Source organism: Chrysemys picta, chromosome 1, assembly GCF_011386835.1.
Source record: "Chrysemys picta bellii isolate R12L10 chromosome 1, ASM1138683v2, whole genome shotgun sequence".
Classification (NCBI taxonomy): Eukaryota; Metazoa; Chordata; order Testudines; family Emydidae; genus Chrysemys; species Chrysemys picta.
The window spans coordinates 30,180,284-30,204,407 of NC_088791.1; the positions used below are offsets into that span (position 1 = coordinate 30,180,284).

Below are 24,124 nucleotides of genomic sequence, written 5' to 3' on the forward strand. Positions count from 1 at the left end.
AATTGTCAGCAGCATATCAAACAAATGGAGTATGTGGTTTGCACTATTTCAGTCTATTTGTTCATGTGGCCAAATCCTATCAGTCACTTATTTTTTCCATGTTGAATTGATAACAAAATTCAGTGGGAGTTTTGTTTGGACTAAATTCTTTGCTCCTTTATCAAACAAATATAATAGTAATTATAATAAGAAATCAAATCCAAGAAAAAAATTGAAATAATTACATACATCACATTAATACAACTACATGTATGACATTAATATTAATTTAAATTTATACTTCCTTGTCACCAGAGACCATGATCAAAACTGAGATATCATTGTGCTAGATTTGTATAAGAACATGTGACAATATAGTCATTGTCCCTATTAGCTTAGAAGACAGTGACATATGAATGGTGGAGAGAGGAATACTAATAGTCCGATATTTTTATATATGTTCTGGCAGAAGCGGAGGAGTGAAGATTTGTTTATAGGTGTTGAGCAGACAGGGCGGCCGCCTCAGGTGCCAGACCGGAGGGGGGGAAGGGAGTGGGCACTAGGACCCAGAGTGTAGAAAATTGTGTCAGTTGCTGGTGCATATTATTCTCTCTGCTCTAGATGCACAGAGATAGTGGAGTTCTGTGCTGGAGGAAGGGGGGCACAAGACACATAACAGGCAGGCAGGAAAAAAGGTGAGAGGGAATAACAGAAACCAGCAGGAGATGCAGGGAGAGAGAAGAGGAGGAGCCTCTTATGCAGGGCCGTCCTTACCCATACGCAAAGTATGCAGCTACATAGGGCACCAGGAAACTTGGGGCACCAAATTTCCTGGTGCCCTGCACAGCTGCATGCTGTTCCAGCCCCTGCTCCGTCTCTTCCCCGGCCCCTGCTCCACCCCAGCCCCGCCTCTTCCTGCCCCTGCTCCAGCAGCATCCAGAAAAAGCAAGCAAGCAAAGGAAGCTTTTCTATCTAAGCAGGAAGGAGAACTCCTGAGATACAGACACAAATGTTCACGGTGAGCCTTCTGGCCCCAGTGAGGATGTGAGTGGTGAGGAGATGCCTGATCTCCCAGTTAGTCAGAGTGCAGGTGACCTGGCAGCTACTGCAGCATCCATATCTCCATCTCAAATGGATATAACCATGCACATTCCTGAAGAAAAGTGTAGATCAGAGAAGAGTGTGGTGGAGGTGCAAGAAACAGCTGCTGCTGAGTTTAGTTCCTTAAGTTTAGATGATCCAGGACTGTGGACCCACTTGAGCAGTAGCCTGAGGGACTTCCTTGTACTGCATGGGCCACAGCAAGTGAAAAACTTCATGTTCCCCAAAGGAAATGAAAATAGAAGTTTCCATCCAACACATTACTGGTGTGAAACACTCAATGGTGACAAAGTGGAGAGGCCATGGCTTATGTACGCAAAAACCCAGAATGCTGCATACTGTTTTTGTTGCAAACTCTTCCAGTCTAATGTTCCAGCTACATTGGGTTCTACAGGAACAAAGGACTGGAAAAATCTGGCTAGAAATCTGGCATGCCATGAGAAGGCAGCAAATCACCAGAGAGCATTCTATAGGTGGAAAGAGCTTGAGATGAGACTAAGGTTAAAGGCCACCATAGATGATCAGCATCAAGAGAAGATTGCATCAGAGTCTCTTTACTGGCAAAATGTTCTGAAAAGGCTCATTGCCATTGTGAGAATGCTTGCTACCCAAAACCTAGCACTGTGTGGCACTTCAGATCAGCTGTATGTGCCAAACAATGGAAACTTCCTTAAAATTGTGGAGCTGATGGCTGAGTTTGATGCTGTACTCCAGGAGCACCTAAGAAGAGTCACCACCGAAGAAATTTATACATACCACTACCTTGGAAAAACAATTCAAAATGAGATCATAGAGTTACTAGTAACAAAAGTCAAACAGAAGATTGTGGCAGATCTGAAGTCAGCAAGATATTATTCTGTTATTCTGGACTGCAAACCTGACATCAGCCATATAGAATGTGGAAGCAGAGAAAGAACTGACAGGAAGGGGATGCAATGTATGACAGTTTGTTAGCAAGAGTCAGGCTAACTGTAACCCTAATAACGCGAGATTTGTAGAAGCGAGGAATGTGTGAGGCGAGTGGGAAAGAACTGTGTGAGAAGTTGTTGCGACCTTGTGTAGATAATATGGAATGTAGACTAAGAGCCTACATTTGTGAGCAAAATAAGATATCAGAATGACCTATGTATAAACAAAATGCAGCTGTTGCTCATTATTGTCTGTAACAAAAGGTATAAATGCTTGCTGTAATTGTTTACCTGTTGAGAGACCTGTTTAGCTCTCTCCCTCTACGCAATTGCTTGAGAAAATAAAGTATCTGACTTGCTGTACCCAAACAAAAAGTGAGAACTCTGTTATTCTCCAACAATTTGGGGGCTCGTCCGGGATGGCAACGCCCACAGAGGCACCGGCAGATGCTCTGGATCATTCCCCTTCGAACCTCATGGCGCCACAATAGAGGTAGGAGACCTTTTGAAATCTCTATTGGGGTGTCGGAGGAGGACTGTCCGTGGGGCCGTCTGTCCCTGTTGGGCTCACGCCATCCGAACTTATTGACTGTGCAGCAAGATCAGATGCAGAGCGGTTCTGGGGAATTGTTTTGCCACCCCCAATAAGGTAGTTGTATGCGGTTCTGGGGAACTGTTAGTTTGGCTGCCCCCATATGCATAAGAGAGATGCATAGGTATGCACCGGTGCTGAGGGGTTTTTACCACCTCAAGAGGGGTTGTTACCACCTCATAGTGATTGAATCCGGACATAAGGTACAGATGCATCGTGGTATTTGGAGATAGAGGCCTTGGTGTGTGGGTGTGGGTGTGTGGGTGTGGGTGTGTGAATTGAGAGTTACCGGAAGACGTCCAGAGTATTCTGCGAAGTCTTTTGGCTCGTGACTAGAACTACTCTAACGCAAGCCCGGTAACTAGAGGATCTTTTAGGAGATCTGACCCACGGTGAGCTAACTCGGCCTGGCATCGTCCGGCGAGGAAGCTACCTGGTCTAGGAGTGTGTGAACCCATCTTCCCTCCCCTTTCCTCTCTGTGTGAGCCACTGACAGTCTGATCATCTCACTGGATGCAACGAGAGTAAGCGGCGCCGTCTCTCTGAGACTAGCCGACGCTCTTTGCTGAAGGGAGGTGTAGGAGGGTCGTGGCCATCCTCGTTAGTCTCTCCTGTGTGAGTACCCTGTAGGGAGAGATCCTTAGGTTATGTGCCGCTAGAGCGGACAGGGCATCCTCCCTGTGTGTGTGTGTGATTGGAAAATGGGTGGGAGACAGTCTAAGTATTCCCTCTCACCCCCTAAGGGTACCCCATCTGATTTCATTTACGTACATTATGGTCCTAAAACCTGCAGGTACTTAGAGAATTGGAATCATTACACGCGTGAAAATTCATCTAAACAATGCCCACTAGAAGGTACCTTCAATCTAGATAAGATCATACATCTCAGAGGAGCTTTTAATTACCAAAAAGCCTCTGACACACAATGGGAGCAATTTGTCTATTGAGGAAAGGAACAGGTTAATTTGAAAATCAGCTTGGTCCAGAGATAAAGAGAAAGTTAATCTGCGTTCAAGGTCAAGAATCAATGCAGACCAGGCTAAGTCCAAAGAAAAACTGCTTTCGGTCCCAGCTGGCTGTGAAAAAAATATAGACATAGTCAAACCAAAGGCAATACAAATTACAGTGCTGAGATTACATTTGCAAAGCTTAACTGTCCAGTGAGATCCAACAGTCTGCCTTTGCGACCCTGGAGCCGGCTTGGTTTGGGGACGCTGAAGAAGCCACAGGCAGCCGGCCTGGACTGGAATCACTGAAAAGATGCCCCAGGAGACCTCAGGGTGTAAAAGAACTGCCCTCCCAAGAGAGGAAGCAAGTTGGAGATTGCACAGCACCTTCTCTGAACGTTATACACAGACGTGGCCAGTCTGGACATACGTGTGTGAGTATGAAAGTGTGCCTACTCTCAGCCGCAGTAAGTCTGAGAACCGGAAATTGAATTGTGGAGAGGATGTGCATTTTCCCCAGAACGTGTGCAGTGTATATTGTAGCAGAGGTAAAAGAAATGCAAACCTACCAATATAGGCTGTGTTGTCTCTTTCAGATCACTGTGTGTTTGAAAGCAGGAGTTAGAAGTAAAAGGCAATCAAAAGTCTGGGAAAATTAATTGTGTCCTTTTTAAGTAAGAATCTTTAAGCTGTGGATAGCTTTGGATCTGGAAGCAAGCCAGAAAGCATCTGTATTAATGAAATTTTCTAACTAATAAGGTAGAAGCCACTGAAACCTGGGCTGCCTATGAAACAAATACAAGGAAATATAGGGTAATTCTTCTGTTTTGCCTAAAATCAACAAGAGTATGTGTATATAAAGGAAATATTTTAAGCAATGACTGACTACCCAGAAGGGGTAGACCTCTGTTCTTTTGTCTTTCAGATCATCAGAGAAAACGGATGCCAGCTGAATAGCATTCAATGTACCATGCATTTAGTGGTACAATAGGAATTATTTTTGTGTTCTATGTCCTGTCTTGTGGTGTTTGTCTTGTGGCCAGAATTGTTGGGTTTAATATTTTCATAAGACAGTCTAGTTCAAAATTAAATAGAAGGGTTAAATCAAAAAGCAGATACTTGTTTTATTCAACTTGGAATACAAAGTGTTTGGATAAATCAGGAAAATGTGATAATACTAAAGTCTAATACATTTGCTTAAGTAAGAAAAAGAAACTTCATTGGCCAGATTTTTTTTAATTGAAAAATTGTGGTTAAAATTTGCATACCAACAGTCTTTGGAAGCAAGGACATGGAAGGTTAACGCACTCCCCACATTGTCCATGGGATCCTTCTGGCTACCTCAGATTTCTAGCCAGAGGGTGGGGAGGGAGGAAAGCTATTGGACACCAGAGGTTGTACCGAGTGGACTCCTCAAAAGTGGGTGTGCTTGTCCTGGTTTGTTGCTCCAAAGCTCTGTATAGAAGTTATTTTACTGGAAGGTGTATATGGCATACATTGAATAATAAGACTAATGTACTGTATAATGGCAATGTGTATGTGTTCATTGTTGGGAAAAGGTGTATGAGTGAAGAGTGGAAGTTTCCTTTGTAGGTTAAAAGCAGCCAAAAAGGGGAGAAGGAAAAAGAACAGAACGAGTTAACTGGAAAAAATAGCTAGCAAGCTCAGTCCAAAGATAAGACGCTGGCCCCATTCAAGGACACTGCTACAGCTAAGACTTGGCTGACAACCAAGAAAAGGAGGGGCCTGAATGTGCCCAAACAACTATGAGATCTGCAAAACACTGTCAGGCATTAATGAAATGTGTTAGGTTTCTTTTCTCACAGATAAAAGAAGTGCTACCCAAAGACCCTAGTAGTCCTGCCATTCATTGAGACAAGGAGACTGAGTCTACATAAAGTCCATCAACGAAAGACTGCTTTGGCTCCACACTGAAAAGGCCCTTTCCAAGTCCTGTTAACCACCAACAACGCTGTGAAGTGCCAAGGACTACCTGCCTGGACCCATGCTTCTCACTGTAAAAAGACCCCTCCACCTCGGGAGGACTCTCCAACTGATAAGCTTATTTCTCCTTCTAGCTCTGCTGTGTCTTCTGGACAGCAGGAAAAAGAAAAAAAAGACAAGGTGAAGTGCTAGTAACCTCTCCCTTGTCCACTGACAGACCTACTGTGCCTTTGGATTTTTCTAGAAGAAGCAAAACCATTACAGGGTGTTGTGCTAGTAACCTCTCCCCTGTATGATGCTAAACCACACTGTTTCAGGAAAAAAGAAGGAACACTCACTTCATTGAAACCACAAAGTCGAGGAATTCCTGACTACAAAAGACATTAAGAACTCACCCTGGTCAAGAAACAAAGAATTATACACTGGCAGGAAGAAACTTGTGGGACCCATGCTTGGGAACGTGGTATTGATTGGATTTTGGGGTTTATTCTACAGGCTGTGCCCGGTGTTTTGGATAAGTCCTTCAGCATGTATTGCCCTCCCTAATTGGATTTTAAATGATAAGTATCAAAGGCACCTTGTTGCCATTGCCCCTGCCATCTTCTCCATTACACTATTACCCCTGTAACACATCCAAATACAGACAATGTCATATATTTGATAAAACCAATGGCCAAGGCCTTCACACTTTAGTAATTTATTTAAATATTGTTTGAAAAAAAATATTTTTAAGGTTCAGGATATCCCATATAAGCGAACAATTGAATGGAAAAGAATGGATCAGTGGAGATAAAAGTATGTGATATCATTACCAGTGAACCCCAAGAATCTGTAATTGCAATTGATGGGTTCTATAGCGAATTTTCCTGGAATTTGCACTGTGTTAAATGAGGGGCCCTTATTGTTATTTGGTCACCCAATTAGTGAACAATTAAACGAATACCCAAAGAGTTTGTTTTGCCACTGGAAATTTTACCTGCATAGAAATTATTCCAGTGACTAATAATGTGACCTGTACCTTATTGCAATACACCCCTTCTTATGCCATTAATATCAATGCCTCCAGGAAGTACATAAAGGTGTTCAACCAACAGATGTGGTATAGTACTACACCAAAGAGAGATGTATTAGGATATCAATGGACTGTGATTAACACTACACTAGGGACTGTTAAATTTTCATTGCCCTTAGCCAGTTTCCAGATCACCTCTACATACCCAAATTGCTCACAGGGGGCTGCCATTAGATTAGCACAACAGAGGGCTTGGGTTATTTCCTCTAGAAAGAAGAGACACTTGACCAGATCCCTTTGGGATGGGGCCAATAGTGCAGCAGCAGTTTGGAATATTTTTAAGAACCAAAACATGATGAGAAATTGGGGCAACTAGAGAAGGCCATTGGCCTTGTTTCTGGGGCACAACTAACCCAGGTACAGGCTGGAGTTGGTGAGTTACATGTTATTTCCGCCCTTAGCTCAATGACCCAGAAGTTGCTGACAGAGATGGTATTGAATATCACTGAGGCTGGGAAGGCATTGCAGTGGGATCTAGCATGTTCAGAAATTCAGGATTTCCTGAATGACCAGCTAATGGCCATTTGGAATGATCTAGAGCATCAGGCTTGGCCCACTGCCCTTACAGACACATCAGGAGTACCATCTGATCTGTGGCTATGGAGACATACTCGAAGACTTTCTGGAGGGAAGTGCAGACGTTCTCAGAGCTCCTTCCAAGCATATGGACCGGTTGGGGAGTGGAGGGGTGGGCTCCCACATACCAAATCCTGTGGGGTCCATGGGGAGGATGCATGTGGGATTGGGTAATTCACCGAGACATCTGGGTAATTAGACCTCCTGGTATGCCCAATCGATTTTTAGTCAGTGCTCCTGGGATTACATCTGACATTTGGATGGGGTTAGGGAGTCAATGGACATTTTGGCTGTTAGAACCCCCACAGCTTCAGTGTATCCGTAAATTGAAGCCAGGAGCAGTTGTTACTCTTCATGACTACGTTTGCTGGGAGGGTAGGGGACAAGGAACTACCCTGACAGAACATTTACTTTTTCAAACTAATGATAGCTGTGTGTATGTTAAAGCCACCACATTGCAAGACATACATTTTAATCTCATTACCACTTCAGGGAATCATATTATTTACTGGCCTGCAGATAGAATTTTGCAATTTGCCCTTAGGTTCCAGATACCCTTTAATTGGACTAGGTTAGTACCTGATCGATTTCAAAATTTGCTTTCACTGTTACCAGAGGTTCAGAAAAATCTCTGAAATACAAGGGCAAATTCACATGCTTCAAAATATATATATATATATATATATATATATATATATATATATATATATATATATATATATATATATAAAGTTGAAAAGTAAGCCTTTCATACAGCTTATAGAGTGTCCACCTTATGTACTAAGTATGATGTATTGTGTTTTATGACTAAGACTGTACAACAACCCCATCATATTATTGCTATGGGAATATTATTGTTTGTGTTGGTGTTAGTGTAGGAGTATGGTGTTGTTGTCGTTAAGGACGTAATAATAGTAATACCTTTCATGTCCATGCTCATCATGCATTGTCATTACATCCAATCAAAACCCCTTAAGTAGAATCTGAATTCCAAGACTTAATGCAAATAGAGATTTGAAAATGTTTGTTGTACTAGTAGTACAAAAGGGGGGGGATTGTGGAAGCAGAGAAAGAACTGACAGGAAGGGGATGCAATGTATGACAGTTCGTTAGCAAGAGTCAGGCTAACTGTAACCCTAATAACGTGAGATTTGTAGAAGCGAGGAATGTGTGAGGCGAATGGGAAAGAACTGTGAGAGAAGTTGTTGCGACCTTGTGTAGATAGTCTACATTCCATATTAAGAGCCTACATTAGTGAGCAAAACAAGATATCAGAATGACCCATGTATAAACAAAATGCAGCTGTTGCTCATTGTCTGTAACAAAAGGTATAAATGCTTGCTGTAATTGTTTACCTGTTGAGCTCTCTCCCTCTACACAATTGCTTGGGAAAATAAAGTATCTGACTTGCTGTACCCAAACAGAAAGTGAGAACTCTGTTATTCTCCGACAAGAACAAAGGACTTTAATGGTGTGTTTTAGAACAACAGAACCTAGTGAAAATGTCCCTGCACTGATGACTGTCAGAGAGCATTTTCTAGAATGTATTGACATTGAGGATACTACAGGAGCTCATATGACAAATGTGCTTCTTCAAAAGCTGGAAGATATGGGAATTGCGATAGCTGACATAAGAGGTCAGGGCTACATAATGGTGCCAACATGAGAGGAAAGAACAGAGGAGTACAGACACGAATCCGAGAGGTAAACCCTCCAGCTTTTTTTGTGCCAGGCAGTTCTCATCCATTGAACTTGGTGATCAGTGATGCAGCATTAGCTTCTAGGGAGGCTGCTGAAATTTTTAATGTAATTCAAAGCATCTATGTATTTTTGTCTCCATCAACTCATCGATGGCAAATGTTGAAGCAACATCCTCTCTGACACTAAAACCACTGAGTGCCACATGATGGGAAAGTTGAGTGGAGGAAATAAAGCCTATCAAACACCAAATTGGGAAGATAGATGATGCCATAGTTGCCATTATGGAGGATAATGCTATGACAGTGTTTGTAGGAGAACAGTGGCAGAGGGAAATGGAATCACCGGAAACAAACATAACTTTAAATTTCTGTGTGGCTTAGTGTTGTGGCATGACATACTGTTTGAAATAAATGTGGTAAGCAAGAGATTCCTCAAGGTGTTGAGCTTGATATATCTGGAACAATGGAACAACTGGACAAAGCAAAGTCATACCTACAGTCTTACCGGTCAGATGAGGAATTTCAAAACGTTCTGAAGAGTGCACAGAAGTTGGCAGAGGAACTTCACACTGAAGCTATTTTCCCACTCATTCAAGAATACAAGAGTCACCGAAGAAGACGACATTTTGATTACAAGGCACGGGATAATCCCATAAGAGACCCAAATAATTCAAAGTTGAATTCTTTAACGAGGTGCTAGATTGTGCAATACAGTCAGTTAAAGAACATTTCATGCAGCTCAAGGAACACAGCAGTATATTTGGGATGTTGTATGATATTCCAAAACTCCTCACTCTACCTGAAGACCTACACCAGTAATGCAGGGCACTAGACACAGTGTTGACACATGATGACATGTGTGATATTGATGCGAGTGTTTTAGGTGATGAACTGAAAGCCCTTTCAAGATACATTTCAGCAAGATCAACTCCAAAGGCTGTTCTGGAATATATGCGCACAAATAAGATGACCACCCTCTTTCCAAATGCTTTTGTTGCTCTGCACATACTTATAACACTTCCTGTAACAGTTGTCAGTCGAGAACGCAGCTTCTCCAAACTGAAGTTAATAAAAACACATCTACGCTCCACAATGACACAGAAGAGGCTGGTCAGCCTTGTAACCATCTCAGTAGAGCATGAGCTGGCCCAGACTGTGGACCTTCAGGAAGCAGGTCAAATCTTTGCAACCAAGAATGCACGGAAAGCACCACTTTGATTATTCAAACAGATAAAAACGTCCGTGTTTACTGTGCAGATAAGAAAAGTTAACTTTCAAATGCCTGAACAGAAAATGTAAGTGTTTAAGTTTGTTAGTTCTCCTTTATTAGAGTAGGTAGCAGAGCAGTACCATGAGAGGAACAGAACAGGAAGAAGGCAGAATTGAGACCTTTCAAAGTTTTGGCCCAAGCGAGGGGGCATAGGGATTTCATTTGAGCTCCCCGCTTCAGGTGCCAAAATGTTGTGGGCCAGCCCTGTGAGCAGAAATAGTTGTGGGTTCAGTAAAGGTGTTGCATTTCTTAAAATTAACTTTAAAACAAGATGATTCACTTTGATTAAAGACCTGCTTTAATAATATCATGATCTATCAAAACCAGCTATGGCAAGTAAAAACTATTTTGCAGGTTTTCAGTACATAAAGATTTTCTTTTTCTGAATACATTAAAACAAACGATTATACAGTAAATGTGAAAGTCTTCAAACCTTTAGCAATTTCAGAAACAGAAATCAGAATCACAACTATTCTGAACTGAAAACATTTACAAATGGACATTGGACTGACAGCTTTTTAGCAGCACTCAAGTCAATGGAGTATTTTCTTGTATGATCTTGAAAGCTGGGTTTTGTATTGATTCACCCAATCAACTGAGGTGTGATCCTTTCTTTACTTATATAAAAATATAACAGTTCAGAACTCATAGCATGTATTTTTGCAGCTAGGTATGCATCTTTAGTTTATTCCCAAATTATGAGTAATTTCATCTTGATAAACTGCAAAATATAAATACCTTTCTCAAAAAGCATGTGCAAAGTTTTACATCCATATTGCTGGATTTCTTCATTGTTTGGGAAGGTTTGCATAGCATCAAACACCAACAAAAATACATCTGTCTCTTCATCCAAGAGCATAATGGTAATTATATCTATACAGCAGAAGAGAGAATAAGACGTGATTATATTCTGTACTAAACTACGTTGATCATTTCTATCTGAAGCACAGTACTTGATTACAAATTATTTCATATGGTCTTTTAAAAAGTGTTAGTTTTGTTCTTCACTATGATGGGTCAAATCCATGTGTTGTTACAGCAAATATGGGTTTCCCAGAGTCACTTGCTGTCACTAGGCTCAATCCTTCAGTTCCTATGCAGGCAAAACTCCCAAAGGAACCATTGCCTGTATAAGGACTGAAGTATCAGGCCAACTGCTTGTATTATAAAGAATAAAAAATGCTAACGGCATTTTCTACGTCTTGAACGCGTTTTAAATTAACATGGGTTCTTTAAAAGCTTATGATAAACTCTGTCTTTTGGGGAAAGTGTCTAGTAAATAGGTGATCATGTAAAACAACTCATCAGAAGGCCAGAGTTAAAACAGCCTTGCAAAACTGCATGCAACTACTCACCTATGGCAAGTGATTTTTCTGATGGATGAGTAAAATATGATTAGGTTCTTTCATGATAATCATTATCATGGGAAGGGTGTATTTTTTGTTGGACTAATATTTTCATGACAATTTTTCAAGGTTGTGTTAATGAAAAGTATGATTCATTGTGCAGCTAATCTGTTCTATTTAGAACCTACAGTATATATAGAATGTAAAGTCCTACAGCTCTGCATTCTCTTGGCCAGGCAGTTCTAACTGGAGTATAATTAAAGTACACACACACACACACACACACTATAAGGGTAAAGTTTGATTAATCAATTACATCCACTGTATCACTGGGAGGAACAGTATCAGTAAGAAATAACCTATGATAGAATAACTAGTTGATAGCTTAGGAGCATTGTGACATACGAGACTGAGGGAAAACTGCTAGCAGTAGTCATTCATTAATGGCCATATTTTGCCATCATTATTGTTCATATTGAGTAGTACCTTGGTCTGCAAATAGGGCCTGACCTAAAACTTGTTAAACCTCAATGGATTGACTCCCACTGGCATCAAAAGGATTTGGATCAAGCCCATAGTCCTCACTACAGTGGAACCTCTAATTTATGAACTAATTGGGGATTGAGGAATTCATAAAATTGAAAAACTCATAAAACTGAACATCTCAAAATTACAGTAGGTACGGTGCCTAACTTGCAGTATGATGCATTGCATTGCTTTCTTCTTGTTCTTCAAACCACTGAAAAGTTATTTCCAATGCACAGAAGACACCAGAATGTGAAGGGATGTTGACTTGTTCTTCAACAATATCACTTTCATTATGTGATTTTTTTCCCCCCATTGGGAAAAATGGTCCTATAACAAACGGTTTGTAAAATAGGCGTTCATAAAATTGAGGTTCTACTGTATATGTACAGTAAGATATTATTCAGTGAGAGTAAGGGTGGCAGAATATAACCCTTGGGGATACCCATTAATTTCAGTGGGAGTTCAAAAAGAGTTCAGCATCTCACAGGAAGCTCTCAGGATGTAGGAGGATCAGGTTGTTAGTGAGCAGAATGATAGAAATTACCATAAAAAGAAGAACAGGAGTACTTGTGGCACCTTAGAGACTAACAAATTTATTAGAGCATAAGCTTTCGTGGACTACAGCCCACTTCTTCGGATGATATCTTTTTGCGGATACAGACTAACACGGCTGCTACTCTGAAACCAGAAATTACCATGTCTCCGAGAGAGTCTGATTTTTTCAGAAATACTAGCTATTACAAATGGAAGTAGGTCAGAATCAGTTAAACTTGCCCTTCCAGTTAGTAAGAAAAATTACTTAACTACTGAGCAAGCATCTGTTACTATGCTAATGTTGATGGTTCTGAACAAAAATTCAGAGAAGCAAAAATGAAAGTCTATATTCTCCATTGCTTTGCAGCCAGTGGAGTTATATACACCTGTGCAAAGTGAGTGCAAAGTAGGTGCAAAATACCACTATTACAATTTTGTAGCATTTACTCCTACTTTGCACAGAGGTGCATGGCAGAGAAGAATCAGGCCCAATGTGTCGAATAACCCATTTTATATTATAGTCTACAATTAAAAATATCATACCAATTAGGAAAGTAAAATGCATAATACCTGAAGAGAGTAGTAGATTTAGTGCCTTGAGTCCTATTATCAAGAGGTTTCTGTTTGCATTGTGGATAGTAAGCATTTTAAGAATATGCCTAAAATGGAAAAAAAATATTAAGACTAATCAAATGTTAGTTCAAAGTACACCAAATACAGATATACAGCAAACACTTGCTTGAAGAAATAGAATTTTTTTAACCCAGGGAAAAGTTTTTAAAGCCATTTTTAGCTCTGACTCAAAGAAATTTTATACCTTTGTCAGTTTGGTTTAAGCCATCAATGACCATAACTAGTTTTTGATATTTTATTTTTATATATATTATACTTTGTTTATTGATACTGTACATCTTTTAAAAAAGAAAGATGTAATGATAGACAATTACATAACAAAATGGAACGAGATAAAAGGACCCTTGTAAATCACTTAACTGCTGAGGAACAACTTCTGCCATTAGATACACATGCACAATTCCCACTGAAGTCAATGGAGACATATGCATGAGAGCAGAATTTGGCCCTACGGGAGTAAAATGGTAAAAAGAAAAAAGGGATACAAGTCATACTATATATATATATATATATATATATAAAATAAAATAAAATAAAATAAAATAAAATAAAATAAAATAAAATAAAATATATTTTACCAAGGAACATAACAGGCCACATGCTGCTGGGTTTACCTGCAGAGCAACTGAGTAATTTTCTTCACAAATTTGAGTTCCCTCACAACTGTCCCACCTAGGAGAAAGGAATTCACTACCCTGCCTAGAACAAATGGTTCCCCAATATCCAGCTTTAGACTCCCTGGAAGACAGGCATACCAGCATGGAATCCCAAGGCCTTTGCACAACTTGCTGGTCTTCCCTCTCCGTCACCATAGTATGATTCGCAGCATGGTTCAACCCACAGTGACTTCTGGACAGATTTTCCCCTGGAAATCACAGGGTCCCAGAGGAATATGCTGAGGGAGATTATCTGGTTCCCAGCTTTTCCTGCCCCTTTCTCCAGACCCATCTCTTCGAGCCAAAGAGTCCCAATCCAATAGAGTGGTACCGCAATATCTAGGAGCCAGGGATGAGCTAGCAGCAGAGCAGGTACTACCTCATAAGTTCGGGGTGTCTTCAGCCACAGTTTACAACCCTCCATACCACACAAAGTAATATGTGTAGCAGTGTTATTTATAAAGAGAAATTTCTAGCTTGCCTATGTTCTATGTCAGTGGCATACATCTGAAAGCAACTACCATATATATTGGATTTGTGTACCAATTTACAGTGAAGTGAGATACTGTCTTGACCCAACACAAATCCAATAAACACCAGGCCTGTGTAGGCTTCAGGTGACCATTGCATAACCTATGGATATAGAAATTTAGGCTTGGATCAAGTGCACTATTTGGGTCATTCTTAACAGTGGAAATCAAGCTTCAGTTAAAGATAGTCTTGATATTCATGAGAAAAGATGTCACATTGCACCTGCAATATTATTCATTGATCTCTTTTGTCGGACTTAAGAGGGGCATAAGGACTTATACAAGTCCTCTACACTGAGGCAGAGACCTCAGACAAATTTTTAGTTGGTCTGAATGCTGGGGAGATGCTTGGAGGGAAGGAAAATATTCTCCCTTCAAACTTGTAGAGTAGCTCCACAGACTTCCCAGAGGATATTTCAACCCAGTGCTTGAAGTACCATAGTCCTGAACATCCCTAATGCACCCCATTGTGGAGGAAAGCCAGATCCTTTTATCCAATTTCTCCCTTGTCCATATATGTCCCACACCTTGAATGCAAGGCCCAGAGTTGGCCCATATTACTCTGCTCAGCCTCCTGAAATCCAACCCCCTCCTTTGCACAGCAGACCCTCACCAGCTCTAGTACAGGAAGGGAAATGGAAATCAGGTTTGCCCCTGTGTGTTCTGGACATTTCACAGCCGGTGAGCAGTGCCAAACAATAAATCTCAGTTCTGAAGTACCTACATTCTAAAGACATGAGTTGGTTCAGTATAGTGCCACACAAAACAAACACAGAATGGGGCATGGTTATTAAGATCAAAAGATTGTGCATTGCTCAAAGAAATTCTTCACACACCCTCCTATCTCAAAAGTAATTGAAAGAGAGGAAAGTTAAACACTTCCACCTCATTTACTGTATGACCAACTTAATGTCAAAGATTACAAAAGCTCTGGCAAAAGGTTTGTGAGCATTTAGAAAGAGCCCAGATATGCTGAGAGAATTTCCTTTTTTTTTTTTTCTTTTGAGAGTTGTTATATAAACTACTTATCAACATATCAGTTAAGATGTGAAAAGTTACTTCAATTGCTGCATTGTTTTTTGTAACAGTTAATATACCTTGGTTGAGCTAGAAAGTGTTGTAAACCAATTAGTCAAATTAATTATTATAATTATTCATTTGTCATACTGTAGCAGATACCAGACCTTATAATGGATCAGGACCCATTGTGCTAGGTGCTGTACAAACACAGAGTAAAAAGACAGTCCCTGCCCCAGAGCACTTACAATCTATGTCAAAATTTCTAACTTAAAATTTCTGTTTTCCAAAAATACACAAAGGAGTATCATCTTACAGTACAAATCAACTGTATATAAATTATGTTTTCATCTCTAGCCTATCTGCATACCGCCCCTCTGCAACCATCAGGCAGTTCATGCAACAGCACTACGGTACATACCGGACACTCCTACAAAGAGCTCTAAATATAACAACTGATTTGCTCTGTCTTTGGCACTGACGAAAAAAGATGCTAGGCGTACCTCCTTCCAAGTACTAGTTTCTCTAGTCATGCTTTCAGATAGGACTGTGCAGAATTAGCCAAAGTATTTATAGTGGTACGAAATGATGTTTGGTGATGTCAGCAGCATGCCCTACTGCTCATGCTCAGAAACAGATTGTGTCTAGATAGGAGCTTTGCTTCTATTGTCATTATGTGGACCCTTGGGAGGCTTGTGTGACTACATCACGAGAATAGGGATCAGCTTTCTGGAGTCCAAGAACGAATGACAGTATTTACTGCCACTATTATACCACTCCTCTTAGAATTTGGCCCAATCACTCAACAAGGAGTCTTTAAAATACTAAAGAAATCTGAACTATCCCATATGGGTTCAGTCATTGTCCTTCCTGACTTGTGGAGCACCTGGTATGGTTACAAACAAAAACTGTTAATGCCTTCTTAAAGGCACAGACTCCATAGACAGTGACTTACTTTTTTCCCCAGTGGTGCTCCACCCCAAAGCCCCACCCCACACCTCCCCTTCCTCCAATGCCCCGTTCTCGCTCTACCTCTTCCCACCCCCACTCCTCCCCCTTCCCTGAAGTCCCTCCCTCACTCCACCTCTTCCTGCCTTTGCTCGCTGCTCTCTGCCCTCCCTCAAGCCTCTTCCACAGCCATCAAACAGCTGATCGGCAGCGCCACGAACAGCTGTAGCTGGTGGGTACTGAGCCCCCACTATTTTTTCCCCCATGCATGCTCCAGCCCTGGAGCACCCACGGAGTTGGCACCCACGATTAACTATATAAACAATCTATCATCTACCATATAAAGTTATAGTCCAGCCACTGCATAATAAACTATAGTTTGATGCAACTGATCTTACCAACTACAACCTGGTACCCTTCTTGAGAAAAGAAATGGGGAAGATTGGAAAGAGCGCTCACCTGACCTGCGATATTGGACCTTCCCAGTTACATATTTGACCACACTAGTGAACTACCTTTTCTTAACCTTCGATGAGGAACATACCTCCCTACCCATATTACTGCATCAGTTGGCTGCATTTGACAGCTTAAATCCTGAGATGCTGCTGTTCCATCTTAAAGAGCTAGCAAGACTGATGGAAACTCCATGAAGTGGCAGAGATCCTTCCTCTCAAACTCTACCACAAGGTGACTGCACTTCTACCTTCCAAGTTCTCACTTGTAGAATTCCACAAAACTTTATCCTCTTCCCAACTTAAGATATGTGTAACTGCTAGGTGAGTTCATAAAATGCCCTAATCTGCCAACAGTATGTAGATGTCACAGAACTATATTTAGATTCATAGATTCTAGGACTGGAAGGGACCTCGAGAGGTCATCGAGTCCAGTCCCCTGCCCTCATGGCAGGACCAAATACTGTCTAGACCATCCTTGATAGACATTTATCTAACCTACTCTTAAATATCTCCAGAGATGGAGATTCCACAACCTCCCTAGGCAATTTATTCCAGTGTTTAACCACCCTGACAATTAGGAACCTTTTCCTAATGTCCAACCTAAACCCCTCTTGCTGCAGTTTAAGCCCATTGCTTCTTGTTCTACCCTTAGAGGCTAAGGTGAACAAGTTTTCTCCCTCCTCCTTATGACACCCTTTTAGATACCCAATATTTCTTTCACTCTGAATGCTAAGAATGGAATCACCTGGCTGTCGTGGTACCTAAATGAGATGAGTGCTCGGATGCAGTAGTTTGCTGATGACGAACGCGGGGAAAATGGAGGTAATGCTGGTGAGAAGAATAAATCAATTTGAAGACCTAGCGAATATTGTAATATCAACCTCTTTCTAAAATGTTTGCCCCCATATTGTCAAAATGGTTCGGAAATGCCTTCATTTGCCTTTGGCTGTCTAAGAGACCTTTCCACATCCTGCCAAATGAGAACCTAGTGACAGTTCATGCTTTTAAGACTTCCAGGTTTCTAATAGTAAAGCACCGTATTTAGGAGTGAAAATACTTAACAATTCCAGCTGGTTCAACAATTACTATCTTAGCCTACCTACTAAACAACATACTCGACACAAACACAACACACTGATCACTATATAGGTTCCTCATATAATCTTGGATCAAGTTAATTTCAAAGAGGTTTTCTAATATGGGAATGGCAATCAATGATACAGCAGTTTACTTGTTCACTTTCCAATAAATCTTTTTATAAAAGTATTTTTTCCTCTTTGCTATCCTAGTTTTTGTCCATTAGATCCTGTTCCAAACAACATTTCAATCTTCACCTAAGTCTTATGATGTAACTCTAGTGCATTTTTTTAGTTTGCATTACTATATGATAAAATTGTAATAACCAAGTTAAAAAGTTAATCTAGAACAATTACTTAATGAGTTAGAAAACACATTTTTCTCCTTTCTTCTTCTAGAAGAACTCTAAGACATTTTGCATACAATATTTGTTTGTAAAAATTTATGTACTTACTGATGAACACCAAGTACTTCCCAATCCTTTCCAACATCTTGAGGAGCTATGTTACATAGAGTGGCTGGACACACTTCTATTAATTTACAAAGAAGCGACCAACCCACCTGGAAAATAAAAATGTAGTTATTTTTCAACAGACATGTCAACTCTCTTACTTGTGTCCCTTCTCTGATGAAGAGATATTCTACTTTAAAACATAAAACAGTTTCCCATTCCCCTTGCATACAGGAAAAAGGACAATCTAGCTCATATAACATATTCCCTGATCTGAAAACCTAACAACCTAAACAAGATACGATGAACTAACAGAAGACAAGGCAGAGGACAAACAAAAGTTAACTAGCTGCTCAATAATATGCAAATTCCTTGAATCTGAAATACCTCTGAGAATAAGATACCCAAGGCCAAATTTGAAAAAGGTTCCTTATTTTACCCATCTCATGTTGGAGAAAACACACTATTAAATTTTCCTAGTTTATTAGGAAAACTTACTAGATCTCAGATGTGTAGGCTCACATATTGAAAAAGCATATTAGTGGCTTGATTACAGTCTATAAGTATCTATATGGGGAACAAATATTTTAAAATGGGCTCTTCAATCTAGCCAAGAAAGGTATTCCAATGGCTGGAAGTTGAAGCTAGACAAATTCAACTGTAAATAAGGAGTAAATTTTTAATAGAGTAATTAACCACTGGAACAGTTTACCAAGGTTTGTAACGGATTCTGCCATCACTGACAATTTTTAAATCAAGATTGGATGTTTTTGTAAAAGCTATGCTTAGGAATTACTTTAGGGAACTTCTATGGCATGTGTTATACAGGAGGTCAGACCAGATGATCACAATGGTCCCTTCTGTCCTTAGAATCTAAGAATCTGTCCAAAATATATAACATTGCATGCCACATATCAGGCCATAGAACCATGGACAGTGGAGCCTTCCCAAAAATGGGGGGGGAGGGCAGGAGCCCCTGCCCCCTCTGTGGCCCTGCCCCGCCTCTTCCCCAAGGCCCCACCCCTGGCCAAGCTGGAAGCTGGAGCCGGGCCAGGGAGCCTGGGCCCCTCCACCTGCCTGGGAGGGGTGGGGGGGGTGAGACAGCCCGAGAGCAGCCCCCAGTCCGTGTCCCCAGTCCCAGGGCCACCACCCCCGTCCAGGGCAACTGGAGGATCCGTGGCTCCCCATAGCTCCAGCTGCCGGCCTGGCCAGGGGGTGGGGCCATGAGGGTGGGGGGGAGAGGAGAAGAGGGGCAAGGGGCAGGGCCAGTGGCAAAAAGTGGAAGGGCCATGAACCCCTGGCTCCGCCCCGTTCCAGCACTCCTTCATATAACATATTACATTTGATTGAGAATGCAAACACTTGAATGCTAGACCAACTTTGTCTAACAAAAGGGACTTAAATCACAGCACAATTTGATCCTATGTATTAACAAGAGATGTTACTTATCTACAATTCTATTATAAAATTTGTAAGTCTGGCTTTTATATTTCATTTTTAATGTTAATTTTGTGTCCAGGACTGGTACTAGACTGTGAGCCTTGGAGACTGAAATCCTCCATTAATCCACAGAACAGGAAGGGCATAGAGAACAACAATGCAAACTCCTCCACTCAAACAAATGTGTCATAACCCTGACCTAAAGGAAGCACCTCTTGGCATGAGTGGGGAGTTTGGTTTCCATAAAAATTCAGCTCTTGGCCTCTCCTCTGATACGGACAGCAAGAGTATCATTTGTTGTGGGTGATTTTGCATTTCAGCTATGTGGTCACTTGGAGGACACCAATTCATTCCATAATTGGATCTATATCTATATATATAGTGACAAAGTTCCTCCTCTATCTTGGTGGGTCCTGCGCTTATTGGCGGACTTTCCTGCCTCAGAGATTCACCATGTGGGTTGGGGGAACAGCCCAGAGACCTTCCCCTCTGGAAGGGCCCACAGTCCAGGTCAATTGGGAGGTTTGGGGGGAACCCAGGCCCGCCCTCTACTCCGAGTTCCAGCCCAGGGCCCTGTGGACTGCAGCTGTCTATAGTGCCTCCTGTAACTACTGCATGACAGCCACAACTCCCTGGGCTACTTCCCCATGGCCTCTTCCAAACACCTTCCTTATTCTCACCACAGGACCTTCCTCCTGGTGTCTGATAACGCTTGTGCTCCTCAGTCCTCCAGCAGTACACCCTCTCAGCTTCTTGCGCCTCTTACTCCTCACATTCACCCCACAAACTGAAGTGAGCTCCTTTTAAAACCCAGGTGCCCTGATTAGCCTGCCTTAATTGATTCTAGCAGCTTCTTCTTAATTGGCTCCAGGTGTCCTAATCAGCCTGCCTGCCTTAACTGGTTCCAGCAGGTTCCTGATTATTCTAGTGCAGCCCCTGCTCTGGTCACTCAGGGAACAGAAAACTACTCACCCGGTGACTAGTATATTTGCCCTCTACCAGACTCCTGTACCCCACTGGTCTGGGTCTGTCACAATATAGATATATCTATATATCTAGAGAGAGAGAGATACACACACACACACTTTTGTTACCTAATTCTCCATAATCAAGATAAAAATACAGTTAATAAGGGGCAATAACTAAATTATCACTTTCAAACCAACATAGGTTCCTTCAGAACATTCTTTCCACATCAGGCTCAATCACAAATAGAACGCTGGATTGTGCCTGGACCTGAACAGGTGCAAGAAAGTTCAGAAGGAGGAGATGGTGGAAAAGGGAGAAAGCACAAAAACCTCCCTCCCCTTTGCACATGTGTGCAGGGATTGCACAGAATCTGTCCCCTGTAGTCCTCTAAATGCAAGAGCTCCACAAGACCCTCACTCTCAATGGTTCTAACATATGCAAAATGAATGAATAAGAGGACAGAAGAACGCCATCGTCCCACATAGAATGGGAAAAAATGAATCCAGCATTCTTGCAAAAGGTGGCATAGAAGCTATGCTTCCTAGAGGCGTTGTTTCTGAATCAGACAAAATGCCACCCTGAGCTCCTGATGCACTTCCCACACCATAGGACTATGTGCCTTAAAGCCACAATAAAGCCCTAAGAAAAGATAATTCTGTCTATATAGCCAAAAAGTATTCTTTTAAATACTTATGTAATGTGTGTTTCATAAACTGATCATTTCAATTATTGTCTGGTTATGTGAAAAACAAATACTGATGACTTGTTAATGTCAATTTTGTTTTAATTATGAGTCATGTTTAAATGTAAAAAATGTCACAAAAGATAACATGATTTCAGAGGTCTGTAACAGTAAGCCATACATAGTTATAGAACAAACTGGAAATAGCATAAGGCCTTTATGTTCAAAACTCGTCTTCCCTTTTCCAGCTGCTAAACTAAGTACAGTTTACTGGTCACTAACGAATGTGTTTGCATTGCTTAACAAAGACTGTATTTTGAAAGTCTCCCGCCCCCCATCTAATTCTATTGTTCTTTATAAAATGTAGAACATTATATAAATTAGCTTTATGCCTTGGTTTTTTTAGTTCCCCCTTCTTGTTCCCTAAAACATTTTCCTTATAAAATATTAAATAATTTGGTATGATACAAATCTAAATTTTAACGGCAAGTACTGATAAATGTTTTCAGTAAGGATACAGTACACACTGAAAAATGCCAAATCAAGTATCTAATGTGCTAATACAGGGATGGGCCCGCATCCGTCCCACCAGCTGTTTTAATGTGGCCCTCGAGCTCCTACTGGAAAGCGCGCTCTGGGACTTGCCCTGCTCCAGCACTCCAGCCAAAGAGCAGGGTCGGGGGCCACTCCACGCGGCCCCCAGAAGCAGCGGTATAGCTCCCCCCACCATGCTTAGGGGCAGCCAGGAGCCTCCACTCGGCATGCTATCCCCGCCCCAAGCACCACCCCTGCAGCTCCTATTGGCCGGGAACCACAGCGTGCAGAGCCGCCTGGCCGTGTCTCCACGTAAGAGCCAGAGAAGGAACATGTTGCTGCTTCCAGGAGTTGCTTGAGGTAAGCGCCACCCGGAGCCTGCACTCCTGCGCCTCCCCCCATGCCCCAACTCCCTGCCCCAGCCCTGATCCTCCTCCTGCCTTCCGAACCCCTCGGTCCCAGCCTGGAGCACCCTCCTACACCCCAAACTCCTCATCCCCAGCCCCACCCCAGCCCCCGCACTCCCAGCCAGAGCCCTCACCCCACCCCACACCCCCCTCATTTCTGGCCCCACCCCAGAGCCCGCACCCCCAACCAGAGCCCTCAAACCCTCACGCACCCCAACCCAAATTTTGTGAGCATTCATGGCCCACCATATAAATTTCTATTTCCAGATATGGCCCTCAGGCCAAAAAGTTTGTTCACCCCTGTGCTAACATAAGATCCCTCTTGCAATGTTGATCTCAACCCCCCAGGGCTTTTAGGGTTCTTAGCCTTTGTCTAGTAACACTGTAAGCAAATGATTGTATCTTAAATAATTGTCCAAAAGCCTAAATTGAAAGGAAAATAAATAAATAAAGATTCTTACAGGTACTAAAGTGGATCATTTACATAAGGCCCCATTTGGTGGCATTACAAATATTCTGTTATCTTTAAATTGGTTCCCTTTTCATTACTAGTATGTGTAGTGAATTGAGGCAGTAATGTTTAAATTCAAGTAAGTGAATGGCTATCATTGAAATATGTCTTGTTCTCTACTATTTAAGCAGCATCAATCTGTGACAGTCAGTGATTGCAGACACTGTAATTGTTACAGTACTTACTAAATATGGTATCTGTTCTGTCTAAGGCATTATTATTTTTGACTTTTTAGAGATCAATAACTTTCCCATTGTTTGTAGAGAAGTTTGTGAGGTCTGTATTAGTAGTCCAACTTGCCTTGGTATCTGCAATACTGATCTACTAAGAAGCAGAGGTTCACTTTGTATGAGTTGATGATACAGCAGCAAACCATTGTGTGGCAAGCTGAGCCAGAAGGAAATATGTTAATCAATCCAGACACTGCCCTTACTCAGACAAAATCTCAAAACACAAATCGGAAAGAGCTAATGATCCATTAACCTGTGCATTGAAAAGCAGTTGTTAGTGTAGACATGCTGTAGCAAAATGGAGCGTCTACAATAACCCCTCGCTTCACGTTGTAGTTGTGTTCCTGAAAAATGCTACTTTAAGCGAAACGACGTTAAGCAAATCCAATTTCCCTATAAGAATTAATGTAAATAGGTGGGGTTAGGTTCCAGGGAAAGATAGTCTTTTGTTTGGAGAATTTTTATCTGCAATATTAGCCAATAGGTTGAAAGACACACACACACACACACACACACACACACACACACACAGTATAAGTTTTAAACAAACAATTTAATACTGTACACAGTACTGAGGATTGTGAACCTTGGTTGAGGTGGTGGAGTCAGAGGATGGGATATTTCCCAGGGAATGCATTACTGCTAAATGATGAACTAGCATTCGGCTGAGCCCTCAAGGGTTAACACACTGTTGTTAATGTAGCCTCACAGTCTACAAGGCAGCACGAATGGAGGGAGGAGACACAGCATGGCAGAGACACACTGTGTGTGTGTGTGTGTGTGTGTGTGTGTGTGTGTGTGTGTGTGTGTGTGTGTGTGTGTGTGTGTGTGTGTGAGAGAGAGAGAGAGAGATACACGTTGTGTGTGAAAGAGACGCGCATTGCTCCTTTAAGTAAATACACTGCCTTTTTAAGTAGATAAGCAAGTTGAGACAGCAGCTGCTGCCAGCAAGCTCCCTCCATCCTGAGCTGTCCTGTCCATCCTCGTCCCCCCTCCCCCGGCTCTATGGAGATGGGGTACAGGAGCCAGGGGAGGGGGACATCCTGACATTAACACCCCTCTTCCCCCCCTGCACAGCAAGCAGGAG

At 41.7% G+C, this 24,124-nt stretch overlaps 1 protein-coding gene across 5 annotated transcripts in view; it reads right to left on the bottom strand.

The window, feature by feature from the left end:
• The window catches only part of LRRK2 (leucine rich repeat kinase 2), a 130,990-nt gene that overhangs the window by 99,100 nt on the left and 7,766 nt on the right, over window positions 1–24,124 (bottom strand). For 3 of the 5 annotated variants that reach the window (XM_065554212.1, XM_065554216.1, XM_065554223.1), the window contains exons 3-5: window positions 18,268–18,374; window positions 13,068–13,156; window positions 10,828–10,962 (exon numbers count right to left, since the gene is read on the bottom strand). In XM_065554212.1, coding sequence (XP_065410284.1) covers window positions 10,828–10,962; window positions 13,068–13,156; window positions 18,268–18,374 — 331 coding nt within the window. Of the gene's footprint in view, window positions 1–10,827; window positions 10,963–13,067; window positions 13,157–18,267; window positions 18,375–20,384; window positions 20,491–24,124 lie in introns of those variants that run through there. The other 2 variants (XM_065554231.1, XM_065554240.1) reach the window with 2 other exon arrangements.